The following is an 11,571-nucleotide window of genomic DNA, read 5'->3' as shown; positions in this document are numbered from 1 at the left end:
GAGCAGAAAAGCCAGCTGAGATCCCTTGAAAGGGCTATTTTATTGGTAGTACTTTCTGAACAATTACATTTTTGCTCTTGACAATTGCTCTTACAATGCCCAGTTTCTTGGCTCAGTGAAATAAAAAGAAGCTTCACACAGTGGGTTAGCCTGGGATCTGCTGTTATCTAAGTGAATGTGCTGTTATTGGTTTGAGTAGTTACATTTTCTGCACTAATTGGTGGCATAGATGGTCTTGCATGCAATCAAAGCTATTTTTAGGTCTCCTGACATGGTTAATAAATAACTGCTTGGGTCAGTGTGCTCAGTGGATGTCACTTCTTAATAATTTTATTAGCTCATCTCTCTCACTTGCTGTCATATGAAAGCTATTACTCTCTACAAATAAAATGGAGCAAACAGTAGGGATGCAGAAGTCTTGTGAGGATTAACTTGTGAACAGAGTCGAGAAATTTACCCTAATCCAATGCAAATATTGTCTTCTTTAATTTCTAGCCCAAATGCCCTTCTTTTCCTTAAATTGTGAGCTGGTGGTGCTGTCCTGGGCTCAGGGGTGTGCAGCACTGGTGATGTTGGTGTTCCCTGGCTGCACTGGGCAGGATGCACTGGCTGCAGCTCATCAGGGTCTGCTGAGAAAATCAGGTCTTGGCACTCAGCAGGGTCAAATATTTCCTGGGATGCTGCTGTGTGCAGTTTGTATGGCTGGATGGAGCTCTGGATTAGAGTTCTCTGTGCCTTGTTCTTGTGCTCTCTATGGCTCTGTCCTGTGTCTTGCTTGAAGTGTCAGGTGATTCTGAAACCAGAAGCATCCCAGCTGCACAAACCCCTGGTTATGCTCTGGATGAGCCTTGTCTGGGCAGGGATGGTTCCTGGTTCCCCTGGCTCACCTCAGGCAGGCTCACAGGAGGGGATGTTGGACACAGCTCTGGCACAGCCTGTGGCGCTGGCACTGCTCTGGTACAGCCTGTGGCGCTGGCACTGCTCTGGTACAGCCTGTGGCGCTGGCACTGCTCTGGCACAACCTGTGGCACTGGCACTGCTCTGGCACAACCTGTGGCACTGACACAGCTCTGGCACAGCCTGTGGCACTGGCACTGCTCTGCCTGCCTGGCTGAGTGCAGGTTCCACTGCAGTGTGGGAAATCAGGCAGAGCCCACAGCAAGGGCTGAGAGGGAGCAGGTAAATACAAACCTCTAATGGGGTTAGGCAGCACAGCTGGTCTGAGGTGATTCCCTGTGAGGATGTGTGCCCCTGGCACAGGCTGCCCTCAGAAGCTGAGGCTGCTCCATCCCTGGAATTGCTCATGGCCAGGTTGGGTTGGTTCTGAGCAGCCTGGGATAGTGGAAGGGTGTTGGGACTGGATGGTCTTTAAGGTCTCTTCCAACCCAAACCATCCCATGATCCCACATCCCAGCATGGGACCAGGGATCCTCAGGCCTCTGAGGGACGAGCCCCACACCAGCAGTGCTCTCCTGGAGCCAGGGCACACAGAAACCCTTGCGCTGCCACCCACTCCCCTCCCTCCTCACAAACTAACAATAGTTCAGCGGGTTCAAAACTCCCCATTCAATCAAAACTAACTCAGGTGATTGCACCTTTCACAGCCCCACGCTGGTGCCACCAGCGTGGCACAGCAGATTTTAGAAAAATCAATCTCATTGTCACTGCTTGATAAAAACACCAAAGTGCTGTTGACTGGGCAGGATGTGACCATGAATCTTGGCTTTATTTTGTGAGAATTTGTAGCATGCATTGTTGCTGTCTTCTGTCAGACTGCTGTGTTAAAGCTGTTGAAATCCTGCTCCTCAGAGCCCATGGTGCTGTCTCACTGCAGAGCAGGCTCGTGGTGTCAGGTTCCCTGCCTGCCCACATTAATTGCCATGATCTGCAGCCCCAGGTCATTAGTGAAAGGAGGCTGTGCAGGGAGAACAATGTGGATAGGGGTTTGGAAATAGCCATGCCTTTTCTTTCTCACAGACAGGGCTGCAATCATGTGAAAATCAATCAGAACATGAGAAAAAAGCAAAGGACCTTTTGATCCAGTAGCATCAAAAATGGGGGCAAGTGCTGGGAGAACATCTCCTGAGCCCTCAGAGAAGCCTCTGAAGGGGAGAGTGGGGTGCTTTACTCCTGAGAGCAATTCTGCCTTATGGACTCAGACACATCACAAAACCATTATTTTGCTGCCTGTGACAGAATCAGAGCAGGTGTGGGAAGCCATAAAACGCCTTTATTTGGAGAAACACAAAGTGGTTTATCTGCAGGTACAATGGGAGGAGCAACCTGTGGCTCTCAGGATGTATTTGTACACAGAAATGAGAGCTGGGATTGGCAGCTGGGCATTGAAAACAGAAAACTGATGCTGGGAGCTGCCAGACCCAGCCCAAACCCAGGAATGACATCCAGAGGGTGCAAGCAGATCCACATCCCATCACTCTGGGATGGTAGGGTTTGAGCAAGGGTTTAAAATGCCAAGGGCTTTGATTTAATTTCTGTTAAATAGGGCTGGTGCTTTTTATTAGGAGTTGTGGGGGTAAAATGTAGTTATGGTGCTTTCAGCTGGGGGTGAGGAGGGTTATTGGTTTGATTTTTTTAACATTTTTTTAAGATTTTTTTATGCTTATATTCTTGTAACGAACTTTCTCACACACTTTCTGTAAATAACTCATTGTTCTGCATTCTTTTATAGAAGAAGAAAAATTTGATAGACTGTTGGTTTGTTCAGTGTCATTGGAGAGGTGGCACTGTCACCCTCCAATCCACTGCCACTTTTAAAAAACTATACATGTTAGAGTCAGATAATTAATTTCCCTTTTTCCTTCACCCTGAGAGCAGCAGTGTGTGCACTTGTGTTGTTTCATGTCCTGTAGTGACAGAGGTTGGTTCAGGATGTTACAGCAGGGCCATCCCTGGGAGATGAGTTAGATTGTTTTTTGTTCTAAATTTGAATTTACTTCTCAAGATGTAATTTACCTCTTCAAGACCATGGGATTTATGCAAAAGATCCAAGCTCTATGGAAGCCCATCCAGAAACACCCACTGGGCCCAGAGTAGCAGCGCCCTAAAACCAGCAGATCCATGACAGAGAGGGGTTTCCCTTGGGTGTTTTGATATCTAAAAACTGCTGATTTTAATGGGCTTATGCAAATGTAATTTGATACAAGCTTACATAACTGCTGACTACCTATCAATTCAAATTTTGACACAAAGTGCTGGTTTTCCAGTGTATTTTATTTTTGGCAAGAAATACAATGGGACATGATTTTCTGCTTGTGCGTGCCTCCATCAAAGGTACTTTTGTAAAATGAATGGTAAAGTCCTTTTGACCTATTTCATCACCAATTTAACTCATTGCCAAGAAAGAAAATGCAGCCAAATTGTTCTTGTTTATTTGTGGAGCTGTGATACAAAATGTAGAGGTGGAAAAGCTTTTAAAACTGGGACTGTTTAACGAATGAACTTTCAGTTATTTTCTCTGTGGGCTGCTTGCATTCAAGTCGGTAAGAATACAGCAAAATTTTGACTCTTACAGTCTCTATGCTTTTTTTTCCAGTTGGAACTGGCAAGGTTTGTTCCCTCAGAGAAGAGTTTCCAGAAATGGAAGGGTCCAAGCCTGAAAAAACTCCTCCCTGCAGAGCTGCCCTGTCTCCCACACCAATGAACTGCAAGGCACTCTTGTCTGCCCCCCGTGAAAAATGGATCTCAAAAACCATATCCAGGCCCAAAACTGGATGTGAGGCACAGCTTTGCCCTTTGCTGTGGGGAAGGCTTTGGGGAGAAGCTGCCAGGAACACGACGTGCTGCAGAATGCCCTGGGAAGCAAAGGAGAAAGGCTTTGTGTGTGCTGGGAATGTTTGCCAGGACAGCCCAGCATCTCTGTGCCAGCACAGGTTGTTTGGTCACTGCCCTGTGCACCTGCAGCATCCCCTCTGCCCCTGTTCATCCTGCAGAGACGAGGCAGGAGGAGCCTTGCCCCTTGTTGGTACCTGGCACAGATTGATGATGCCAACCTTGGACTGACCTCACTGCTCTTAGGTAAAAAACACCCTGCAAATTTTGCTCACATTTTGTTTTCCCCCATGAAGTTATTTCTTACACCTTGGGCAGGGTCAGGTTGGATTGAGCCCTGAGCAATCTGATCTAGTGGGTGGCATCCTGCCCATGGCAGAGGGTTGGCACTAGAGAGTCTTTAAGTTCCCTTTTATTAGAGAGTCTTTAAGGTCCCTTTTATGTTCTGTGATTCTCTGGATAACACTCAAGACAAGCAATGCTGGATTCATCCATCAGTGCAGGTAGATCTTTTTGGAGGCATCAGACAAAAGTTGATTTATGATGCCAAAGTGAGAGTTATCCAGGTTTTGAGGTGGTTTTTTTTTTCCTGCTTTCCCTATAAAAGCAGTTCATTGTGTACCAGTTTGAAGCAGCAGTTCCTCAGCACATGCTGGTGTGACCCCAGTGGCTTTAGAGAAGTCATATAGAAAAGTTTTGGTACTGAGGGCAGCAGCACTAATGGCTGGTGTAGTGACAGCTACAGTGTGTTAAATGTTTGTGTTCCCTGCTAGATATGAAGTTTTTTCCTGCTTGTGCAAGAGTCCTAAAAACTGGCTAATTTCTTTAATAATAATTTGTGTATTTTGCTAGATTTGTCCAAAGACTGGGAGAAATGGGTCCATCTCCTCAGCTAGAAGGAAGGAAGTCCTGTCCTCCTTCCCAAGGAGCAACCAATGCCTTTCTGACTTTTATGACCTCCAGTCAAATGTTTTAAATTTCATTCTGTACACAAAATTGTGGAAATTTTACAGTGTTGGTAGAGCTAAAATTTATATTTTCTTCTGGTGAAATGTTTTGGCTAAATGAAATTATTAGTATGTTTGTGGTTTGTATGCACAAATGTGTCTACACAGCTTTAATGTTGCAGATACTCTGATTAAACAAAACAGCCTAATCAAGTTAGTTACACAGATTTGGGGAACAAAGCTAAAATAAAAATATGAAAAAAAAAATTAAATCCAGTTGTGTGAATCACACTGGGTCCTCCCCCAAGACAGAGCCACAGGGTTATAAAGGGTCTGATCACTTTATTTCTTTTTCAGTTCACATTTAACAGCACAGACACAGCTGAGATTTGAAACACCGATGTGATGCCAGGTGTGTGTGTGTGTGTGGTTTGTTTGTACAGACATTCTGAGCTCACATCTGCACCCTCTTTCCTTGGTTCCCAAATGTCTTGTTTCCCTGAGTTGCATGAATTGTGCCACCAGACCTGCTTTGCCAGCCAGTGAGTGGGAGAGCAGCGGGGACAGCCAGGTGCCTGTGGGCAGAGGTGGAGCAGGAGGTGATGCTGCAGGGCTGCAGTGCCTCGGTGTGGGTGTTTGCACTCCTGGAGTGGGGAGGGGACAGGCTCAGGTGCCACCAAGGAGCAGCAACCAGCCCCTGGCCCCAGCAAGGTGAGAGAAAAGACACTGAATGTACAAAGAGGCCAATTTCTCTGGTGAGTTCAACCTGAGCAGCTGAAGGTGTAACAGGGGAAGTGGCCCATCGGTGTGAGCGGGGGGTTGGAGGCAGGAGAGTTCTGCAGACACAAAATTCACCAGGGACAATTAAAATTCATCAGCAGGGACAGGGGGCTGTGGGCCAGCTGGGGATGAACACTAGAACCAAAGGAAGCTGCTATCACACATGCATGCTCCAAAGCTCTGTCAGCTCTGTGGGGCACAAAACCCACATGTTGGTGAGACAATATAAGCCACATTCATTAGCACAGTAGATGGAACGTTTTCCGGTTTTCCGGTTTACCTTGAAATGGCACTCTTGAGGTATGAAAATCTAATTTAAGGGGTTTATGAATCAAGTATGAGAATGTGTCTGCCTGTGTCCTTTAATGCAGATTTTTCTATTATTTTCTCAGGTCACGGTGGTTAAAAAATGCAAAATGTTCTCAAGTCAACACTGCAGCAAACGAGCACAAATGCACACCAGGCTTTACAGGGGATGTGGCACTGGGACAGCCTTTAAACAGAAACATGGGGGATTTACAGGCAGGATACCTGTCCTCAGCAAGCTTTGGGGTGCAGTTAGGGACAGGTAGCCACAAACTCTTTACAAATATTGAAACAATTAAAAGCTTCCAAATTCAAACACGTCAAGTCATTCACAGTCAGAACAGAACAAGTACAGATGATTTAGCTAGTAAAAAAAAAAAAAAGAGACTTTGGTGGGTGATTGCATTCCACATTTTTATAGCATCACTGCAGGCCTGAAGTCAGCACTGTCCTTGTCCCGCTGATATATATTTTAAAAAAATATTTCAGTACAGTCACATTCTAAGCCACTTCTGTGAAAGCTTTTTGTTTTGTTTCCTTTCTACTTGGATGTGACATGGAGGTTATTCTTTTTTAACATGTTTAAAAATTATCCATTTTATATCTCTTTTTTTTTTTTTTTAGAAATAATTTTCCTCATTCCAAGAAAAACATGAGCTTACTTAAAAATTGATATTATGAAAAGTGTATCAAATTTCCTGTTTACTACTCCAAAAAGGCAATTCAGTATCCTCTCTCTAGATCCAGCTTAGATGCTAGCAAAATTCTTAGCAAAACTAAAGCTAACTCTGGAAAAATTCAGCTGGAATTGGCGCTGCTGAAGTCGTACAAACTCTCGAATCAAGTGGGCCACGTTTGCCTGCTCAGGACGGGTCTGGGCTAAAGTCAGCATTAAAAAAATCAAACGTGCAAAAGCAGCGCAAAAATAACACCTGGAGCATTGCCATGTTCTGTGACCGCCTCTCTCCTCTCAGAGTCCCAAACTTCAGGTTTTTCCCCTCAGATCTTTAACTGCTTGCACCGCGCCTCTCATCCCATCCGCGCAATGACCCAAGTGGCGCTTCCAGCGTTGGCGCTCCCGTTCCTTGCCCCGTCCCCTGCCGTTGTGGCTGGCTGGGTGGCACGGGGTGCCCCGGGTGTCATGTGGTGCCAGCGGGCTCTGTCCAGCCGCGGGAGCTGCCCTGCTTGCTGCCGGAGAGGCTGTGCTGGGGCAGGGCGCGCAGCCCCAGCAGGCGGCAGGCGGCCGCGCGGTACTTGCGCGACATGATGTTGTACAGGATGGGGTTGATGGCTGCGCTAAGGTAGAAGAGCACAAAGGACACCAGGTTGCAGTACTGGCTGATCACTGCTATCTCCAGGGAGCCGGCTTCGAAGGATTTGGAAAATAAGTAGCGTCCTACGTGAAAAGGCAACCAGCAGAGTATGAACGCAAATACCACCACGACTAAAACAGAAACAGCAGAAGAAAGCGTGTTAAGTGTGAGTATCAACATACAGGTGATTAACATTCTGTGCTGCAGCTCTGTTCCTTTAAACAATTAATTACAAAGTGTGAAAATGCCTCCCTTAAGCTTTCACTTGTGTCTCAGTACACTGAAAATATAAATTGGTGATACTTAATACACTTGGATCATATCTAAACAGCCTGCCTGGATATTGCCCAACTAATCTGATGTAGCAAACTTCTGACCTATAAAACCTATGTTTAACAGACTGTTAAAGAATCCAAATGGTGACAAAATATAACTATCTATCATCTACAGTGTTAAACAAAAGCAAATTATACGTGATAGACTCAACACTGTGGTTTATAATGAAGAATGTAATCACTGGGAAGCTAAATTATTTAAGACAAAAAGCAAAACTGTTAAAGGCAAAGGCCCCAGAATAAAACACAGAACTTGCTGAGCACATATGCCAAGATAAGGAAAGTAGTTCATCCCTCCAGTTTGTCCATTTTTTGGAAGATGAGTTACTCCCAAGAAGAGTAAAACTAAATGTGTGGTATATAACTACATAATTATAGTTATACAGTATATCTGTAATACTATATTACTAGAGTGGTGGCATTTGCATGTAAATATCATGTCTGTAGAATAATGGGAATGTGTGTATCCCTGAACACTGGCCCGTTGGAATTTTCATCTGAGAGAAAGGGAAACAGTTTCTGTTCATTTCCTGTGTGCCTCTGACCTTTATCATTTTTCATATTGCTCTGAGTGTATCTATTAATATAATACAGGGAGAAAAAACAGAAAACTCGAGCAAGGGTTTCTGATATTCTTAAGCAATTTTTACAGTTAACCTGTTCATGGAATCACAGAATTGTTTGGGTTGGAAAGGAACTTAAAGAAAATCTTTTTCCAAGCCCTCTGCTTTAAGCAGAGACACCTTACATGAGACCAGGTTGTTCAAAGTCCAGCCCAACCTGGCCCTGGTGGGCAGGTTGTGTTAGCAACCTGCTTGTGTTAGCTATGCTCATATCATGTCTTAGAAGATAATAAAATTCAAATTACCGAGAGGAATGGTTATAGGTATCTTTCCCCAGAAATTCTGCACCAGCATTCCCAGGTTTAAAAGGATGCTTACACAGGATTTGTGGTGGAGTGGAAAGCACCAGAGCTTGAGGTTCAGGTTAGGTTTTCCAGCTCTGCATCTTCTTGAGCCAAACACTTCCAGTTTTCCTTCACTATCTCTGCTACAAAATTAATTTGATTCCCTAGCTCACATGGGGATTTGAATCCATGTAATGAATATTACCATGATGGCCATTATGAATGGGCAGAGTTTAAAGCACAGCCTATTATGACTAGAATTTTAAGCACACGTAGGCAATACCCCAAGTCAGGCTTTTGACAGTTTGATCTTCATGCATGCAGAAACCCATGGATTTCAACAGGAATGGGATGTGGTAGCTCCTTTGCAAGTCAGGCTGTACATTTAGGTGTTTAATTTCAGTCCCAGAAGCATAACCTGTCTTTACAGTTAAAAGAACTTCTGATACTAATCCCATTTACTTGATGTTCCATGACATGATAAAGCCTCAGAAAGCACCTTTTAAATTTTGAGCAGAACATTAACACCAGAGAGCTGACTGCATTGAGCATCTGCTGCCACTGAGCCCTCACTAACTTCTTCCCATCCTTCTATCAGGCATCAGACTGTTATCATTTAGGGAATATTGGCCCTCTGTCAGAGGAGAGTCTTGCCACTGCCTGCCTGTTCTCAGACCTTGTAAAAGGAAAGAAAAGAGTGTCTGAAATATAGCAATGCTTGTGGCAACACTTCAGAGCAGAAATAAGCATTTTTTATTTTAAAATTCTTTACAGTTAAGTATACGGAAATATAAGCATGGTAGTAATATAAGTAATTTACTCATAGTCAGTGGAAGTTCATAATCCTGGACCTCTAGAAGTGTGAGCAATTAATTACTTTCAAGGTCACGCTTACCAGACTGAAGTAATTCTATTGATCATAAAATGTAGATGAAAGGGCATAAAGAATGCTGCTGGTTTTATTATTCCTCCTGCTGTTGCATAGTAATAAATTAGGACATGAACAAAAAGATCAGATAGGCTCCTCTCTGATAATTAAGGTACTTAGGACTCACTGCCACCTCTTGTCTGCCTCATTAGCCCACCACTTCAACCTTGCTGAAAGGAGCCTGTGAAAGCTCCTTCCTGCAGAGCATCTTGTCCCCACAAAATCCACGGGATGACTTGCACTGCAGAGGACTTTTGGCTTGGGTAAAAGCACGCAGCAGCAGCAGGATTCTGCAGTTCTCAGACACTAAACTGCAGGACAACTTTTTGGGTTTGTGTTTCAAACTACGTGCACTGACTTAGTATGTTAAAACTTGTGTTTCCATGTGCCAACCACAATGTTTAAAGCATTCAGCAGTGTCGATACACAAAGTTAGGAATGACAGTGTCTGTTGTCCTGATCCTGTTTTCTTACAGTCTGTGAGGTTTTACAGCATCACAGACCACAAAGGAGACTCGGTGCTCCTGGTTCAGCATATCATTTTGGTTTTGCCAATATGAAAATGCAGATACATTTTCATAAGCTTACACAGCCATGGTAGGAAATAACCCCAGTTTGATAAAACCTCGCTACTCTTTTCCTATGAATCTTAGTGCACATCATGCCCTGCCTGCCTGGCTCTAGTCTGCAGCTCAACTTCATGGCTTGAGAAGGGTTTAGTTTTGTTTAAAAATGAAATAAACTGTTCTCTGTAAATAACATTGGTATCCACAACCAAAGAGCAAAAATGCTCAAAAATCTCAAGGGCACAAGCTAATTATAACTGTAGTATTTTTCCTTATCAGGGATTTTTACTAATGTTTGTTTAACTGTTTGGGAGTCCCCAGCTCAAACCAGTTAGAAATAAATCTAAGGGAGGAGGAGAGTTATCCTACAGCTGAGGTTTAGCCTTTTGTATGAAACATTTTCTTTCCTTTGGAAGGAACTACAGCAAACTACCAGAGAGCTCCCTGTCTTTTTCTCTCTCTCACACACACACACACAAGCACACACATCCTTTTGGAAAAACAGAGCAAGAGGACTCGTACCTAACATTTTCACAGTTTGCTTGTTGTTCTTATCCCTGATGGCAGTGTTTGGACCGATGTTCTTCCTCTTCCTCCTCCAGAGCTTCCTCCCGATGAGGCTGTAGAGCACGGTCAGGCAGAACACGGGCAGGAAGAAGAAGATGCTGGAGGTCCAGACCATGATGGTGAGCAGCCCCGAGCGGATGGCGTACTCGGTGGCTCGGCACTCGTTGGTGCTCAGGGGGTTCGTGCCGTTCTCGTGCTCGACCCCCACCAGGATGAAGATGGGGCCGGCGCTAATGAAGGAGATGGCCCAGAGGAAGAGGATGACCAGCTTGACCTTCCCCTTGGTGATGATGACTTTAGCTCGCAGGGGGAAGCAGATGGCGACGTACCGCTCCACGCTGAGCGCCGTGATGTTGAGGATGGTGGAGTAGGTGCAGCTCTCGCTGATGAACTGGAAGAGCTTGCACAGGAGGTTCCCGAAGTTCCAGGGCCGGTACTGCCAGAGGCGGAAGAGGTCCAGGGGCATGCAGAGGAAGATGAGCAGGTCGGAGAAGGCCATGCTGGACAGGTAGAAGTTGGTGGTGGTCCTCATGTCCCGGAACCGCGACACCACCAGCATGGTCATGAGGTTGCCGACGATCCCGATGACGAAGAGCAGGACGCAGGCGACGGTGATGCCGGTGAGCACGGGCACGGGGAACAGGTGCAGCGGGGGCTCGGCGCCCGTCCGGTTCTCCGCGCCGCGGCCGCCCGCGCTCCCCTCCCGCATCCTGGCGCCGCGGGCTGCGCATCCCCGCCCGGCGCGGCGCGGCCCGGCCCCGCGCGGTGCCCGCTGCGCGCCCGGGCAGGTGCGGGGCCGGGGGCGGGCAGGGACGGGCAGGGACGGACGGGCGGCCCCGCTCCGCCTCTCCGCGCTCCGCCGCTCCCCCCGGCCCGGGGCGGGCGGGCGCTGCCGCGCGTCACAGGAGACGTGGGCACGGAGCGGCCCCGCTGCGACCCCCGCTGCTCTCCCGAGCCGCCAAACTTTGCTGCCGAGCCCCGGGGGGAGCGGCACGGCTCGGGTCCGCCCCCGCTGCCTGCCCCGCCGCCCGCCCGCTTGGGCAGGTGCGGGTGTCGCTGCTCCGTGCTCCCGATGCCCCGGTGCCGTGCCCAGGTGCGGTGCCGCCTGTCCGTGCCCGGTGCGCTGCCGTCTG

General features: G+C 46.7%; 1 protein-coding gene across 1 annotated transcript; it reads right to left on the bottom strand.

Moving 5' to 3' along the window:
- Nucleotides 1-5,113: 5,113 nt before the first annotated feature.
- Nucleotides 5,114-11,147, bottom strand: GHSR (growth hormone secretagogue receptor). The gene is made up of 2 exons (XM_058812370.1): nucleotides 10,394-11,147; nucleotides 5,114-7,266 (listed from the first exon to the last, which is right to left on the bottom strand). Exons 1-2 carry the CDS (start codon nucleotides 11,145-11,147, stop codon nucleotides 6,962-6,964), a joined length of 1,059 nt encoding a protein of 352 aa, XP_058668353.1. The 3' UTR covers nucleotides 5,114-6,961.
- Between the last annotated feature and the right edge of the window lie 424 nt (nucleotides 11,148-11,571).

The sequence above is a fragment of the Ammospiza caudacuta genome, chromosome 11 (genome assembly GCF_027887145.1).
Source record: "Ammospiza caudacuta isolate bAmmCau1 chromosome 11, bAmmCau1.pri, whole genome shotgun sequence".
Lineage (NCBI taxonomy): Eukaryota > Metazoa > Chordata > Aves > Passeriformes > Passerellidae > Ammospiza > Ammospiza caudacuta.
Note: the sequence above shows the minus strand (reverse complement) of the source record. Positions and strands in the feature narration are given on the sequence as shown.